The sequence below is a fragment of the Lathamus discolor genome, chromosome 1, assembly GCF_037157495.1.
Source record: "Lathamus discolor isolate bLatDis1 chromosome 1, bLatDis1.hap1, whole genome shotgun sequence".
Taxonomy (NCBI): Eukaryota; Metazoa; Chordata; class Aves; order Psittaciformes; family Psittacidae; genus Lathamus; species Lathamus discolor.
This window is the reverse complement of record NC_088884.1, coordinates 53,952,827-53,968,844: the sequence shown is the minus strand read 5'-3', so window position 1 is coordinate 53,968,844 and position 16,018 is coordinate 53,952,827. Positions and strand designations below refer to the sequence as shown.

General features: G+C 51.0%; 2 protein-coding genes across 7 annotated transcripts; one reads left to right on the top strand and one right to left on the bottom strand.

Annotated features, from left to right (window-relative positions):
* Positions 1-377: 377 nt before the first annotated feature.
* Positions 378-2,042, bottom strand: CYREN (cell cycle regulator of NHEJ). The gene is made up of 3 exons (XM_065671844.1): positions 1,411-2,042; positions 1,261-1,327; positions 378-949 (listed from the first exon to the last, which is right to left on the bottom strand). The coding sequence occupies exons 1-3, from the start codon at positions 1,530-1,532 to the stop codon at positions 716-718; spliced, it is 423 nt and encodes a 140-aa protein (XP_065527916.1). The 5' UTR covers positions 1,533-2,042; the 3' UTR covers positions 378-715.
* On the top strand, positions 1,416-14,858 carry LOC136010465 (putative ankyrin repeat domain-containing protein 20A4). Of its 6 annotated transcripts, none has more exons than XM_065671737.1 (22): positions 1,416-2,843; positions 3,088-3,261; positions 3,350-3,456; positions 5,134-5,233; positions 5,947-6,045; positions 6,643-6,745; positions 6,863-6,924; positions 7,518-7,620; positions 8,504-8,559; positions 8,674-8,785; positions 8,890-8,939; positions 9,063-9,165; positions 9,281-9,396; positions 9,940-10,042; positions 10,160-10,221; positions 10,360-10,437; positions 11,169-11,321; positions 12,016-12,185; positions 12,396-12,489; positions 12,981-13,093; positions 13,498-13,627; positions 14,469-14,858. In XM_065671737.1, exons 1-22 carry the CDS (start codon positions 2,838-2,840, stop codon positions 14,502-14,504), a joined length of 2,130 nt encoding a protein of 709 aa, XP_065527809.1. In that variant the 5' UTR covers positions 1,416-2,837; the 3' UTR covers positions 14,505-14,858. The 6 variants fall into 6 exon arrangements, with proteins under 6 accessions (XP_065527809.1, XP_065527817.1, XP_065527798.1 ...); XM_065671745.1 differs by having other exon boundaries at positions 14,257-14,858; XM_065671726.1 differs by having other exon boundaries at positions 13,987-14,858.
* The last annotated feature ends 1,160 nt before the right edge of the window (positions 14,859-16,018 follow it).

The following is a 16,018-nucleotide window of genomic DNA, read 5'->3' as shown; positions in this document are numbered from 1 at the left end:
GCGTCATCCCTTGTGGCTGCGTCCCAGAGGTAGACCCCAATCTTGTCCCATACTCCCGTCTGACAAAAATTAGTTGATGTCGCCTCAAGGGCATGTGTCGAGGCCTATATTAATAGGTCTTTCAGTCTATCTCCATTCACAGTAACCCCCTTCTTTGCTACGAATTTTACTAGTACTTTGTACACTGACTTGTGCTCGGCGGAGACTGAGTTCCCCATGTTCCCGTTCCCAGCCGCCTACCTCAGTCAGGGGTATCGGTTAATTGTGGAAGCTTTTCGGAATTCGGCTGTACGTCCTCACCGATCACTGAGTCACGGCTCTTCAGCAAGTCCCTGTTCGGGTGCCATTTGTGAAGATGGAATGCACAGACCCAAAGGTAGAGTACAAGCTGCATCATTTATTGCAAAGGTTACACGATATTTATATGCTTCCGAACAATTAGCCAAGCACATCTGTGTTTGCCTTGCAGTTACATCAGGTGAAAAGTCTATCAGATTTTCTTACCGACATCCTCTTTCCAGTGCCGACATCTACCAAGTACCAGTCAGGGATGGGTCACTCTTACTTGCCTGCTGCAGTTCCTCCTTCCCATGATCTCTGACAGCTCGGATACATTCCAGCCCCCACACCCTGCTCCCACCATCCTCCCTGCTGTGGGAGAGGACACCCTCCTCACTGTCCCCTTTGCTCCTGGGCAGCCACAGAGGGGACAGCGTTAGCTGAAAAAGATCTCCCTGACATACTTCAGAACATCACCCTGACAGTCCTCCCAGCCTGTCCTCTCCGCATCAGCACCAGCGCCAGGAGGGGATGGGAGAGCCGGACTGCGCTCGCTGCCTCCCCCTGTGCTGGCTGTGTTTCCCGGAGCCTCGCCTGACGCTGCCCGGAGCTCCCGCTCCTCTTCGCTCCGGGACCAGGCCTTCTCCTCTTCTTCCTCGCGCTGTAGCTTCTGACGAAAGGGAAAACAAACAGACCCGGCTGTGCGCGGCGTCACCCCGGGAGCCCACAAGAGGTTCACCCCGCGGGACGCCCCTCGCCGGACCTCGGGGGGGCGCCGGCTTTCTCTCGCAGCGCCGACGGACAAGCGCCCTGCCCAGGCCCCGGCAGCCCCCGAGAAACGGAGGGAGGGGCCCGCGAAACCCGGGCGGTGCTCGGCAGCGTTGCCAGCTCCGCCTCCTGCAGAGGGGCTGCCCGGGAGCTGCCGGCGGCAGCGCTTCCTGCCCGTGCCCCGCCAGGGCCAGGGCGGGGGTCAGGGCTCACCTCGGCCAGGACCGCGAGGGCCGCGTTCACCAGCTCCGCCTCGTTCATGCAGTGCACCGCCGCCGCCCTGGGCGCGCATGCGGAGGGAGACACTCAGTGCGGGACCGGCACGGGCACGGTCCGCCGCGCCCCCAGCCCCAGCGTCGCTACCTGGGCCTTGCCGCCGCCTTCCGCCGCCCGGCCGCGGGGCCCGGGGCCACGACCGGCCCACCGTCCCCCGCCGTCCCCATCCAGGCTGGGAGGAGCCGCCGCCGCGGAGCCGCCTTCGCCATGCCCGGCGCGGGAGCCTCAACGCGTAGAGCGCGCTCCCGGCAGAGGCACAGCTCGCTCGGGCGTCATAAGCCGAGCGCGCTCACTGCACAGAGGGAGGGGAGCAGGCCTCGGAGCTCAGCGCTGGCGAGCCCCGGCCGCTCCCAGCCACAAACGCCCGTACCGCTCACTTCTCCCCTACGGCCGCTCACGCCGGGACGGGCTGTGCCCTGCCCTGGTCCCCGGCGCAGCATGCAGCGGCTCGCCGCGCTGTTCAGCAAGCTGCAGCCGAGGGACGGCAGCAAGTCGCACAGCGCGGCCGCCAGTGGGGACCTGGCCCAGCTGCAGGAGCTGGCGGCGCGGAATCGCCTCCGTGTTAACCAGAAGGACGCGCGAAAGCGGTAACGGGCGCGCAGTGCCGCAGCGAAGCCTCCACCCCCCCGGCTGGAGGAGCCAGCGAAGCCCGCCACGCTGGGTCGCAAGCAAGGAGGGGGCCGGCTCCACAGCGCTGGCCTCACCGTAGGCCTGCCCGAGCTGGGACGGGCGGCGGCAGATGCTCCGCCCCGGCCCGCCCTGCCTGCGCTGCTCTGCAAGCCTGGACTTGGAATCGTAGAATAGCAGCTTGGAAGGGACCTCGAGCATCGTCTGTCCCACTAGTCAGCTTTGTGTGGAGCTCAGCAGGCCTTCATCCAAGCAGAGATGGCTCCTCCTCTGTTGCCAGGCTGAGCGGCTTGCTTGCGCAGGGCGCAGATTTGCAGAAGGACACGGCACAGCCTTCCCATTGCTATTAGAAACCTCACCCCCACTGTCTCTGGGACACTTCCCGCACGGGACTGATAGGGGGAAAGCCCAGGGCCTTGCACAGACTCCATATAGCCTTATGTAGACACCACAGACTCCAGGCTGCCACGACGTGGTCTCTGCTGCGCTGGGTGGCCAGGCAGTCCTGCTGGAGGCAGGGCACAGGAGTCTGTGTGAGTTCATTGGCACAGCTGAGGAAACGTCTCGTGGCACAACAGACATATGGTGGAGTTTTCCTAGCCAGCCCCAGCCTTTGGGCGTGCAAGCGCTGCCACCTGCTCTGCAATGAGAAAACTTCCTTTCAGCCTTTTTTTCTGTTTTGCCAGCTGAGGCTTGTTGGCCTGTGTGGTGGCTACCACAGCCTGAAACAAGACCTTCAGCTGTCTGTCTGTGTTAACTGAGCATGTTTAATTTCTAGGACACCTCTGCATCTTGCTTGTGAGAATGGGCATGCACATGTCGTTCGATTTCTGGCAGGAAATCAGTGCCACCTAGACCCTCGTGACAAAGACAAGAAAACGCCGCTGATGAGGGTAGGTGGAATATGCTCTGCTGTTGTTTATTGGGCTATTCACATATGCAGTGAGTGATGCATACCTTGTACAATTCTTTATGTAGGCCTACATAAAACAGGTATGTTGTAGTCAGCAGGGAAGGGGCATATGTTGCCTGATCTTTGATGATGCTTGTACTTCCCAGTGTTGGGAAGGTGCCAGAGTACTGACAGAGAAAAACGTCGCTGTTGGTAGTCATTCCGCCTTTCTGTCTTGTTTCTAGGCAGTAGAGTTCAGGCACGAAGACTGTGTAGCTACTCTGCTGGAGCTTGGTGCCCGAACTGACCTCAGAGATTTTGTCGGCAACACTGCCCTTCACCTGGCTACCTTAGTAAAGAACAAACGTCTAGTGGAGCTGTTACTGGAGCACAGTGCCCATATTGATGCTGTGAATGAGGTAATCTTGGACTCTGGGTAAGGCTCCTGTTCCCCAAACTTGTCTGACTTTTCTGTGTTACTCTAACGGAGGTGATGTCTACTTTCAGCTTGGACAAACTCCACTTGCTGAGGCAGTCTGTATGCACTGTGAAGAGATAGTTGAGTTGCTGCTTCAGAAAGGAGCTGACGTAAATGCCCGTTGTAAGAGTGAAAGGTAAAGGGTTTGTCAGAAGTGCACGTGGAACTCCTTAGCACTGTCCAAGTTGGTTTGATGGGAGGAATAGAAATTATCTTTGAAAAAGTACCAGGAGCTGCTTGGAGACGCTCCTTCTATGTGACTTGTGAAAGCAGACCCGCACTTGGCTGCTCTCTTACCTCAGGGGATGGTTTCCGCACTGAAGACTGCAAGAAAGCACTGGCTTTGGTGCCACACTCATGTATGCATGCCCTGAATCTGCTCTGGGCAGGGGGTTGGCCTGGAGACCTCCTGAGGTCCCACCAACCTGAATTCTCTGACGCTTCCACGTATTTGGCTGTGCTTTAGCTCTGCCTGTAGGAGAGGGGAAATTAATTGGGGAGCAAAGAGAGACTGAAGTAATGGCAATGCGAAGTCCACAGAAGCTGATGTATTTCCTATCATCTCTTGGACCCTTTAGGACTGCTCTTATGATTGCTGTTACGGTTGGGGATTTGAATATAATACATACTCTTCATCGGCATGGTGCTGATCCTTTTTGTATAGACAGAGCAGGCTACACAGCAACCATGTATTCCAGAATGTGTTTAAATCCTGCGTGTTTTACATTCTAATGAGAGCAGCTGCATTCTGGGAATGTCCATACTGTTGTTATGGCCCTTTTTAGTAACATCACCAGGGTTTCATGAGGCCTTGAGACCTCTGTTGAAGCTGGGCTCAGCGATGTCCCTCTGAGGCATCTCTTACCATGTCAAGAGTGTATTTGGAAGTTGAGGAAAACTTCCCCCCATGGATCTCTCTGAGAATCTCAACTTCATTTCTTATCCCCCTGCCCCTTCAGTCAGCCTGTGTCGATGGGAAGCAGGAGAGTAGGGTGCCTGGGCAGAACCCCTGTGGAGTAGAAACCCCTTTAGGAATAAAGCATGTTTGAGGATTGCTCTAGCAAAACAAGATGTCCATTCCTTGCCTCCAAGCTCCTGGCACAGTATTAATGTTGGGCTAGTACACCATTTGGTATGGCAGCCTTGGCCTGGAACACGTTTTAATTTCCCCTTTTCTTGTCTGTTTGGGGATTTTCATTTGGTGTTCAGTTCTGCTTATGAAGCAGTGAAAGGGGTCTCTCACTTGGGCCCCAGCGGATCCTCTGCCAGGACTGTTACAAAATAACACCCGTACAGTGTAGTTAATCCCCACAGAGCTTGGAATCTTTCTTGGCGTCTTGATATCTCACCTGGGAGCTCTCTAAACTCTCAGGTCCTCAGGCTAATGATGGGAATTTCTGAAGCCCTTCAGAGCCAGGACTGGGTTTGAGGAGATGTTAGCCCAGCTTGATGCAAAGAATAGCTGCAGCATTACTATAGTATTCTGCTGAGGTAGCCGTGTAGTTAGATGTCAGTCTACCAAGGGGCTTGTTAATCTCACTGGCCCTCAAAACGGGACAGGTGAGATCACACGAGCCAGCAGGGCTGAGCTGCTCCATATACAATAACAGGCACCTGTACTATGAACAGTCAAGCAGTATTTCAGTCTCCACTACTCCAGTAGTGCAGTGAACTGTGTACGTGTGCTACCCTTTACGAGCTGGCAATGAATATAGTCAGGACGGCTTAAGAGTTTCTGTTGCTCTTTCCAGTAAAGAGTGTCCAAGTGGTGGGATAATTTTACCAAATGCATTTCCTTCCTCTCTGGACACAGAATTTATACCTACCTGAAGGAGTTAACATGCGATAAAGAGTTCAGTTCTGTTCAAGAATGTTCTGCCCATGAAAAAGATGACTCCACTTTAACTTCTGAGGTATGTTCTCTGAAAGAGACAATGAGGCTAATAACTCCGCTTCTAACTTGAACTTGACATTTAAATTACACAGATATATAGTGGAAATCTAAAAAGCATGTCAGCCTTTGAGAATTGTGACTCCTCATCTGATTCTAAGAGAAATTTTTCTGAAGGAGGCAGTGGAGCTCCACTTAGATTGCTTGCCTCTGGGGTCAGTTCCTCTGCTGCTACTTCTACCTCAGCCCTACCATGCTGAGGGTAAGCCTTTGAACTAGCTCTGGGATGCAGTGATGTCAGCCTAATGAGCCATGTCTCCTAGCAGCTGACATCTGAGCTGGATTTAGACTTTAGGATTGAAGGCGTAAAGCTTCCTGCTAGTTACAGTCCTCTCCAAACCTACAAGGCTGGCACTGTGAGCATCCCTGCTTTTCCATCACACAACTGCCTTGTCCTGATCCGGTCCACATCCAGTGGTTGTCTGCAGTGCCTACAGTCTCGAGACTTAGCCTGTTCTGACAAGGTCCTCTCTATTATGGGCAGGAGTGTTTTGGCCCCTTGGGAAAGTCCTGCTCAACAGAGATGCCTGATTCAGTGGCAGAGTTTGCCCTATTCCTTCTTTGCCCCACCTGATAGAACAGTTTACTTGCTGGCTGAAGGGGGAAATTAAAGCGCGGAACCTGGCTGAGATGGAGCCTGTGCCAGCGCTCACACATATCTTTTCAATTACGCAGATCGATCCTGAAGCTCCAGGGAAAGAGTCGGCTGGTGTGCTGCTTCCTGATGCAGGGAGACACAAAGAGGAAGACTGTGACTCCTGGTTTGATTCTAAGGTAACTTTTCTGAAGGTGGCAGTGGTGCTCGACCTGAATCTCTTCACCTTTGGCATGGTTCCTTCTCCTAAAACTTCCACCACACGCTCCTAACTTGCACTTGACATGCCAGTTCTGCACTTGATTTAGGCCCTTGATTTAGATGTAAAATCAAGTATATCCAAGCTACTGACCCAGGTTTCCTAGCAGCTGACGTCTGAGAGGGATTTAGACGTTAGGATTTAAGCCATCAATTTTCCTGCTCTTTACAATCCTCTCCAGTCCTACAAGGCTGGCACTGTGAGCATCCTTGGTTTTCCATCACACAGCTGCCTTTTCCTGATGCGGTCCACATCCAATGGTAGTCTACAGTGCCTACAGTCTCAGGGCTTAGCCTGTTCTGCCAAGGTCCTCTTTATCATGGGCAGGAGTGTTTTGGCCCCTTGGGAAAACCCTGCTCAACAGAGATGCCCAGCTCACTGCACTGTTTGACCTATTCCTTCCTTGCCACACCTGATAGCACTTTTTACCTGTTGGATGAAGCAGGAGCTTTGAGCGTGCAAGTGGGTCGACATGGAGCCTGTGCCAGCACTCCCATGTGTCTTTTCAATTACGCAGATATATCCTGAAGCTCCAGGGAAAGAGTCGGCTGGTGTGCTGCTTCCCGATGCAGGCAGACACACAGCAGAAATATGGTCACCTGCAGAGCATCATAGCAATGGTAATTTCTTGATGATCTAAATGGTTCCTTTGAAAGCTTCTCTGTCGAGAAGCAGGTGGGGAAGGCAGAGTGAAAGAAGCACTCACAGCAGCCCTGTGTTTCTTATCTCCTCTGTAGGGGTCTTGCTGGTTGCAGAAGCACAAGAAGAGGAAGACTGTGACTCCTGGTTTGATTCTAAGGTAACTTTTCTGAAGGTGGCAGTGGTGCTCGACCTGAATCTCTTCGCCTTGGGCATTGTTCCTTCTGCTAAAACTTCCACCACAAGCTCCTAACTTGCACTTGACGTGCCAGTTCTGCACTCAGGCCCATGATTTAGATGTAAAATGAAGTGATACCAAGCTACTGACCCAGGTCTCCTAGCAGCTGACGTCTCAGAGGGATTTAGACATTAGGATTTAAGCCATCAAGTTTCCTGCTCTTTACAATCCTCTCCAGTCCTACAAGGCTGGTGCTGTGAGCATCCTTGGTTTTCCATCACACAGCTGCCTTCTCCTGATGCGGTCCACATCCAATGGTTGTCTGCATTGCCTACAGTCTCGAGGCTTAGCCTGTTCTGACAAGGTCCTCTCTATTATGGGCAGGAGTGTTTTGGCCCCTTGGGAAAGCCCTGCTCAACAGAGATGCCTGATTCAGTGGCAGAGTTTGCCCTATTCCTTCTTTGCCCCACCTGATAGAACAGTTTACTTGCTGGCTGAAGGGGGAAATTAAAGCGCAGAACCTGGTTGAGATGGAGCCTGCTCCAGCACTCACACATATCTTTTCGATTACACAGATCTATCCTGAAGCTCCAGGGAAAGAGTCGGCTGGTGTGCTGCTTCCTGATGCAGGCAGACACACAGCAGAAATATGGTCACCTGCAGAGCATCATAGCAATGGTAATTTCTTGATGGTCTAAATGGTTCCTTTGAAAGCTTCTCTGTCGAGAAGCAGGTGGGGAAGGCAGAGTGAAATAAGCACTCACAGCAGCCCTGTGTTTGTTATCTCCTAGAATCATAGAATCATAGAATAGTTAGGGTTGGAAAGGACCTTAAGATCATCTAGTTCCAACCCCCCTGCCATGGGCAGGGACACCTCACACTAAACCATGTCACCCAAGGCTCTGTCCAACTTGGCCTTGAACACCGCCAGGGATGGAGCATTCACAGCCTCCCTGGGCAACCCATTCCAGTGCCTCACCACCCTAACAGGAAATAATTTCCTCCTTATATCCCATCTAAACTTCCCCTGTTTAAGTTTTAACCCGTTACCCCTTGTCCTGTCACTACAGTCCCTGATGAAGAGTCCCTCCCCAGCATCCCTATACCCCCGTTCAGATACTGGAAGGCTGCTATGAGCTCTCCATGCAGCCTTCTCTTCTCCAGGCTGAACAGCCCCAACTTTCTCAGCCTGTCTTCATATGGGAGGTGCTCCAGTCCCCTGGGCATCCTCATGGCCTCCTCTGGACTTGTTCCAACAGTTCCATGTCCTTTTTATGTTGAGGACACCAGAACAGCACACAATACTCCAGGTGAGGTTTCACAAGAGCAGAGTAGAGGGGCAGGATCACCTCCTTCGACCTGCTGGTCATGCTCCTTTTGATGCAGCCCAGGGTACGGTTGGCTTTCTGGGCTGCGAGCGCACACTGCCGGCTCATGTTCATTTTCTCATCGACCAGCACCCCGAAGTTTTTCCCCGCAGGGCTGCTCTGAATCACAGGTGGGGAAGGCAGAGTGAAATAAGCACTCACAGCAAGCCCTGTGTTTCTTATCTCCTCTATAGGGATCTTGCCAGCTGCAAGAGCAGAACAAGACGTCAACTCCCTTTTCGAACCTGTGGTACGTTCTCTGATAGAGGCAGTGGGGCTGCACCTGTCTCCCTTGCTTCTGGGCTCATTTCCCTCTGCTGCTGCTTCTTCCACCACTGCTCCTAACTTGAACCTTCACATTCAGATGACACAGGTCAATTCTGAAATTGCCAGAAGCGTGTCAGCCATTGCATCTCATCCAGCTGGAGGCAGACTCAGAGTGGGATCCAAGTCAGTTGTGGACAAGTACTACAGAGGTAATTTCCTGATGGTCTAAGTGGTTCCCTTTGAAAGCTCCTCTGGTGTGAAGCAGGTGGGACAAGCAGAGTGAAATAAGCACTGACAGCTGTTTTCTTACCAGCACCAGGAGCAGAAAAAGAGGAAGACTTCGACTCCGTTTTGGAACCTGCGGTATGTTTTCTGAAATGGGCACTGGGGCTGCACCTGTCTCCAGTGCTTCTGGGCTTATTTCCCTCTGCTGCTGCTTCTTCCACCACTGCTCCTAACTTGAACCTTGACATTCAAATTACCTAGATAGAGTCTAAAAATGCCAAAAGCGTGTCAGCCGTTGCATCTTGTCCAGCTGGAGGCAGACTCAGAGTCGGGGCCAAGTCAGTTGCGGACAAGTACTACAAAGGTAATTTCTTGACAGCCTAAATGGTTCCCTTTGAAAGCTTCTCTGGCGAGAAGCAGGTGGGGAAGGCAGAGTGAAAGAAGCACTCACAGTAGATCTCTCCTTATTTCCTCTGTAGGGATCCTCCCAGATACAGGAGCAGAACAAGAGGAAAAACATGACTCCTCATCAGACTCTCATAGAAATTCTTCTGAAGAAGGCAGTGTGGCTCCACTTGGATCACTTGCCTCTGGGGTCAGTTCCCTCTGCTGCAACTTCCACCACATGCTCCTAACTTGTACTTTTACAGGCCATGCTGATGGAAAGCGTTTAAATTAGGTCTGGGATAAAGTGATGTCAAGCTAATGACCCAGGTCTCCTAGCAGCTGACTTTTGAGATGGATTTAGACTCTAGGATTGAAGCCATAAAGCTTTCTGCTGGTTACAGCCTTCTCCAGTCCTACAAGGCTGGCGCTGTGAGCATCCCTGGTTTTCCGTCACACAGCTGCCTTCTGATCCAGTCCACATCCAGTGGTTGCCTGTAGTGCCTCCAGTTTTAGTGCTTTGCTTCTTCTGCCAAGGTTCCCTCTATTCCCTCCCATGGGCAGGAGACGTTTGGCCTCCAGGAAATCTCTGCTCAAATGGGATGCCCAACTCCCTGAGAGTTTTTGCCCTTTTTTCCCTCTTTGCCCCACCTGATAGAACAGTTTACTTGCTGGCTGAAGAGGGAAATTAAAGCACGGAACCTGGCTGAGATGGAGCCTGTGCCAGCCCTCACGCGTGTCTTCAATTACGCAGGTGGATTCTGAAGCTCCAGGGAAAGAGTCGGGCGGTGTGCTGCTTCCCAATGTGAACGGGCACACAGCAGAAACAGGGTCCCTCCCAGAACAGCAGAGCAATGGTAACTTCTTAAGATCTAAAGGGTTCTCTTTGAAGGCTTCTCTGTCGAGAAGCAGGTGGGGAAAGCAGAGTGAAATAAGCACTCAGAGCAGCCCTGTGTTTCTTATCTCCTCTGTAGGAGTCTTGCCAGTGGCTGGAGCAGAGAACAAGGAAGATTCTGATTTCTTCTCTAAGAATGAAGTACTTTACTTTCTGTCGGATATGTATTGCCTTTAGCAGCTGTCACACTTTCCTAGCCCCAGTGCTTCAATGTGGTGTGATGCTGCAGTTTTTCTGGAGATTCCTTTTCCCACTCTGTTCCTGTGCTCTCTCCCTCAGTTCTCCTTATCGGAGGGAGAACAGCTTCAGCTAAAGAAGCATGCTTCAACTCAAACTGGCTATCCAAGGGAAAAACAGGTGATTCTGTTAGGGACTGATGCAAATAACCGAGAGAGAGCCTGTCAGTTTAAGGAATGTTGTCCTTGCTCCTGAGTTCTTTTTGGAGTGCTGCTGAAAGGAGGTGTTTGTGTCTGGACCTCAGTTGCATTTTGAACCTCATTTCATTCCCATTTTGAAGCAGTAGGGCTGGATAAAGAGGTTGCTCAATGTCCCGTTCAACCTGACTCTAAACGCTTCCAGGGATGGGGTATCCCACAAGTTCTCTGGGTAATCTGTTCCAGTGTCCCACCACCCTTATTGCAAAATAATTGTCCAATCCAAATGTACCTGCTTTTAGTTTAAAACAATTGCCCTTTGTCCTGTCACTGCAGGCCTTGGTAAAAAGGCTCCCCCCATCTGCTTCGAAAGGCTGCAGTAAGGTCTCCCTAGATCCTGGTTTTCCACAGGCTGAATAACCCCAAATCTCCCAGCCTTTCTTCACGGGAGAGGTGTTTCAGCAATATGACCATTTCAAGGGCCCTCCTCTGCACCTGCTTTAAGAGATCTGTGTTTTTCTTACGCTGGGGACCCCAGAGCTGGATGCAGTCCTCCAGATGCGATCTCAGAGCAGAGTAGAAGGAGAGAAGCACTTCCTTCAGCCTGCTGGCTACCCTCAAGAGTGGTCTAAAGATACAATCCCATGAGGAAAAGCATCTGGCATGTTATCATCTTACTGATCTCTCCGTGCTCATGGAACACCATTTTTTTAGAGATGGGTCAGGCAGCTGCAGCAGGAGCTAGCCAATGCTCTCAGGAAGAACTCGCTGGCAGAAGCTTCCCTAGAAGCTGAGAAACGCTACAGCAGGGACCAGCAGGAACAGAAACTGCAGTTGCAGAAAGAACTGGACAGGTCTAAAGCTAAGGTATGGAGAGGGCCTTTCTCTTGTCTCTTGGCAGGGGCCCGGGCTTTTCTGGTAACAAACCAGCCTGTGGAACTGATCCTTTCTTGGGGATTTTGTGTAACCGAGGGTGCTTCAGTGTGGGGCTAGCTGTGATGAGGGGGCTGTGAGGGAACAGCAGTTCTACCTTTGGTGCCTGCCTGCTTGCACTGCTTGAATACCAGTGCAGGGCTGCGCTAAGGTGGTCTTAGTACACTTAGTACACTAAACAGCTTTGCAGCAGGAGTAGATGGAGTGTGTGTGCCTTTCAAATAGCTACTTTTTGCTGCTTCAAAAAGCACGTGCACTTGCTGCTTGGGTCTTTTCAAAGGGAGTGTGTGCTGATGGAGAAATGGCATACTGGAGTGTTGTGCTGGTGCTTTTATTTGTACTCCCTCATCACATCATCATGGTTAAGGAGTTGCAAAGTCAATTTAGGAGGAGGAGGAGCTTCTAACTGCATTGGAGTAGGCAACAAATGCCTACAAAGATTGTTTGGAGTTCGTAAGAGAGGAGGAAGAGTGTTGCAGGGGTGTTTAGGAAACACTGTAGGAAGTCAGTGTAGATGCAGGAGAGGGCCAGTATAAAAGATGAAGTAACATGGATTTTGAGAGTCAAAGTAGGCCGCTCCTATTTATCAAACCTAAGCCGAATACTGGATATTCTTGTGGTTTGACAGCTGCAGGAATTGAAAGAACAGTGTATCCAGACCAAGTGTTACGCCAAGTTCCTGAAGAATGCCAGTGAGAATAAGGACAGGGAACTGACAGCTTATAGGGTCCTACAGGGCCTTCTGCCCTCGTCTTCTGGAACTGTGGCTATGCCAGAGCTGGAAGAATGCATACAATGGTAAGGAAGTAACCTGACTGGTAAGGAAGTGGAGCAAGGCTTTGCTTTCTGTGATTGTGTGAAAACAACAGGACTGTCTTCTTGCAACCCAGTGAGACAGGAATACACGGTCTGCAAAGATGCTTTTGGTTTAGATGAGTTTCTCTTGCACTTTTTCTGGTATTATGCTCTTGTGGACTTTTTCTTATAAGGTCTGTGCTTCTTTTTCAGTCTCCAAGTTGTAAAGGCCCAGCTGGAAGCCACAGTCCAGCAACAAGCCAAGGCCACTGAAGCTCTTCAGGAAGACCTGCAAGCCTCTGCCCTAGTAAGCTAGTCAGAGCCTTCTCTTTTCATGAGCTACAGAGCCTAGTTCTGTATTCATTTCCGTGGGGAAATTCTAAGGTGAGGTTTTGCTGGAGAGAGCCTAGGAGAGATCAGTTCCTCTGTTCTGCTGACTATAGGCTGCTCTGAAAGTCCTGCTGACTCATTCCAAGCTGACCCAACCTTTCTGCTTTTGAGGGTTGCCCCATGAGACAATAGCAAGTCCTGCTTAACTCCGTCTTTCTCCTTAACAAAGTAGACAGTAATGCACTGGGTTAAGTATTTTCTGCTTTAGACCAGTTGTGAGGTTGAGAACTCAGATGGCACTTGAGAGAATCAAGCAGTAGAAAGATTTAGTACCTTCGGCTGTGGAATCTCCTTGGGCTCTGGGGGTGCTGAGCCTAGAGGCAATTCACGGAGAATACTGCCTGCACATTCTGCACATGGATCCTGTTCCTGTGCTCTCTGTGACATGTATCTTTTCTATTTTGAAAGGGGTGGAGTGGAAGAAAGGAAGTGCAGAAGCTGGCCCAGCTAGAACACCAACTCAGAGCACTTCTGGACAATGTACAAAGACGAAACGTCACACTACTGAAAGAACGTGCCAGGCATGGGTTTTTAGTGTTTTAAGGAAATATCCCACTGAGTACAAGTCAAGCTTTACTGAACTCTAATGTAAAAGCACACATGTAACGCTTTGTGAGCAAATTTAAGCCTCACATTCAATTTTGCAAGGGGCTTCTGTGCATGAGCCTGTGCTTTTAAAAAGCTGCAGAAGGCCTTGCAAATGCAGGCTGCCTGCAGCTCTGCTGGGAGGGAAGGAAGTCTTTCTTCCTCTGTTCAGGTAAAGTTTGGGCCCTCCAAGGGACGTGTAGTGCTGTTCTCAGTAATTCCTGGTCTGTCAAGCATGTTACTGATGAAGCAAGCCATGGCTGTGCTGCTTACATAGGAGTATGTGATAAAGGCTGACAGGTGCTTTGCTTCACGCTTTCCTTACTAATTTGCTGTGTAGTTTGAAGATGCTTCTGGAGAAATCTCAAGAGAAAACTGATGGCATAGGTGGGGAGTCCCTGCTCAGTTTCCAGGGGGAGATGAAGGACAGCTGTTCTCCAGTGGCCAACAAAGTTGGTGAACTAAGAAAGGTGAGCTCTGGATGGTTTGGTGGATTTGAGGGGATTATTTTGTTCCTGCTCCTGCTGCTTTTGTAGCAGATGATGTTGATGAACATGGGTGTAGCTATCATGATGAGTAAAAACCAGGAGCCAGGAGTCCCAGCAGGGCTGCTAAGATCAATGGCCTCATGGGCCGGGACACAGTCCTGGGGGCCCCAAGCAAGCAGAGCAGAGCTGCTCCCCATACATTTTAGTACTCTGCCAGCAGGTGACGAACGCATCCTCCATGCCCTCTCGCCTTACGGGTTTCCACAGAAGTGAGTCCCTTTAGCGCTCTCTTTGATTTCCTGTTGTTTTGCCACCTGCAAGTTGCTGACATTTCCCAACAGCTGGAGATGCAGTCAAAAAAATGCATGCAGCAGGCAAGATGAAACCAAGACCTGCAAGAATAGCTCCCCATTTTACACGGAGTCAGGATGAATGGTCTGTCTGTAGCACACTGACTGTAACTTTATTGTTGACACCTTTGAATGCGTGGGCTTTGGTATCAGGATCTACACATTAGTGCTGTAATTCTGTGATCCACTTCCCTATGCCTCCTTTGGCCCAGCCTGCTGGAAAACTATTATGCAGCCATTTCTTTTCCCACCCTTCCCCAGCCACTGCTGAACAGCCACCATAGTCGGCGATAAGCAGATGCTGGAGCAGAGGAACCACCAGTAGCAGAATCATAGAATGGTTTCCTCCGGAACCGAACTTAATCAGTTTCCACTGCTTTACTGCCTTCAAAATAAAGAACATCTTCCTCATATCTAACTTGAACTTCCGCTGTTTTAGCTCAAACCCCTTATCCCTTGTCCTATCACTACAGTCCCTGATGAAGAGTCACTCTCCACCATCCTTGTAAGCCCCCTTCAGATACTGGAAGGCTGCTTTGAGGTCACCACACAGCTTCTCCAGGCTGAAGAGCCACAACCTTCTGAGCCTGCCTTCATACGGGAGGTGCTCCAGCCCTCTGATCAGCCTCACAGCCTCCTCTCGACTTCCTCCAACAGCTCCATGTCCTCCTTCTGTTGAGGACACCAGAATTACACAGTACTGCAAGTGGGTTCTCACAAGAGCAGAATAGAGGAACAGAAGATAGTGGTCACAGGTAGCTGAAGGAAGCCTGGAAACCTTTGCCTTCCACCTTGTGCAGCCACTAGCATCTAGTTCCAAGTGTTGTGCTACAGCTTGATATTTAATAAACAGTGTCATCTAGTATGTGTCTTCATTTTGCTGCACAACTGGAGCACTTAGGACCTAGCACCTTTGGAGAATCAGTACTGCAGAGGGCCCCTCTGTATCCTTTTCCTCTTGGGAAACTTGAAGCTTGATTGTGCTCAGATCAGGGACTATCACTGAGCAACTGCTAATAACCACTTACTCGACTCTTCCTGCTTTTTTACAGCAATCCTGCTGGTAGTATAGGCAGAAGGTGGTGGGTGAGCTTCTGGAAGCCACAGAAGCTCTGCAGATCCCATGAGAATCTGGCAGATTTACAGCCCACTGAGGGGAAGGGTGTGAAGAAGTGGGCACAGGCTGGAGCAGGGGGAATCCCACTTCAACCTAAAGAAAAACTTTTCCTCTGGTGAGAGACTGGGGTAACTGGCACAGGCACGCTGCTCCCTCAGAGGAAGGGAGCCAAAGGGGGTCCCACGGCCAGCATGGCAGGGCCAGCTCTGGCCTACCCAGCAGGAGGGCCAGGGCAGTCCCAGGGTGAGCAGCCAAGGGCCCAGACCCACAAACAAGTGCCTGGTGAGACAGCAGCTCCGAGGGTAAGCCAGGAGGTCAGGCCAGGCTGTGCTGGGGTTCAGGCCCAGTGACGGTGTAGGCTTAAACTAACAATAGTGTGTGTGTCTTTAACGTCCACTAGACCACACTGTTCTAGCCTACTTACACGTTGAAAGAAAAGAATGTTCAGCTGACAAGGGAAGGAACATCACGGGACTGGTAACAACTAAGGAGACAGTAAGTGAGACCAAGGATGCTAGTGTTCAAGACAGCAGACTGGCACCCAGTGTGGAGCGAGACTGGAACAGAACAGAAGCAAGGCCATACAAACCGCTAACTCGGCACTAGGACCTTGCAAGCGTGTGCAAGCACTGAGCTCATTCAGTAAACACAGTGAGGAAGATTATCAGCGACCACCAGAGACCCCCACTCAGCAAGAAAGCGTATGCATAATTAGCATGTAAATATTATAATTAGTTCCTGGAAAGGCTATGAATACGCATGAGTATGCTAAATACATACATTACAGCTGCTGCTGGCAGTAACGGGTGTGCTCACCTCTGCAAAACAACGCGCATGCACGCCCAGCACTGCAATGAAAAAATGCCTGCTTTCTAAAACTCCAAGTTGAGTCTTAGAGTTTCTCTG

What these genes read in the sequence shown, in the direction of transcription:
- LOC136010465 (XM_065671715.1), top strand. An exon ending in TGCGGACAAGTACTACAAAG is followed by an intron (nt 9,166 to 9,280) that starts GTAATTTCTTGA and finishes TTTCCTCTGTAG; the next exon opens with GGATCCTCCCAGATACAGGA. An exon ending in CTGGAAGAATGCATACAATG is followed by an intron (nt 12,186 to 12,395) that starts GTAAGGAAGTAA and finishes CTTCTTTTTCAG; the next exon opens with TCTCCAAGTTGTAAAGGCCC.
- CYREN (XM_065671844.1), bottom strand. Translation starts at nt 1,532, where the DNA reads ATGGCGAAGGCGGCTCCGCGGCGGCGGCTCCTCCCAGCCTGGATGGGG. An exon ending in AAGGCGGCGGCAAGGCCCAG is followed by an intron (nt 1,328 to 1,410) that starts GTAGCGACGCTG and finishes ATGCGCGCCCAG; the next exon opens with GGCGGCGGCGGTGCACTGCA. An exon ending in CCCTCGCGGTCCTGGCCGAG is followed by an intron (nt 950 to 1,260) that starts GTGAGCCCTGAC and finishes CCCTTTCGTCAG; the next exon opens with AAGCTACAGCGCGAGGAAGA.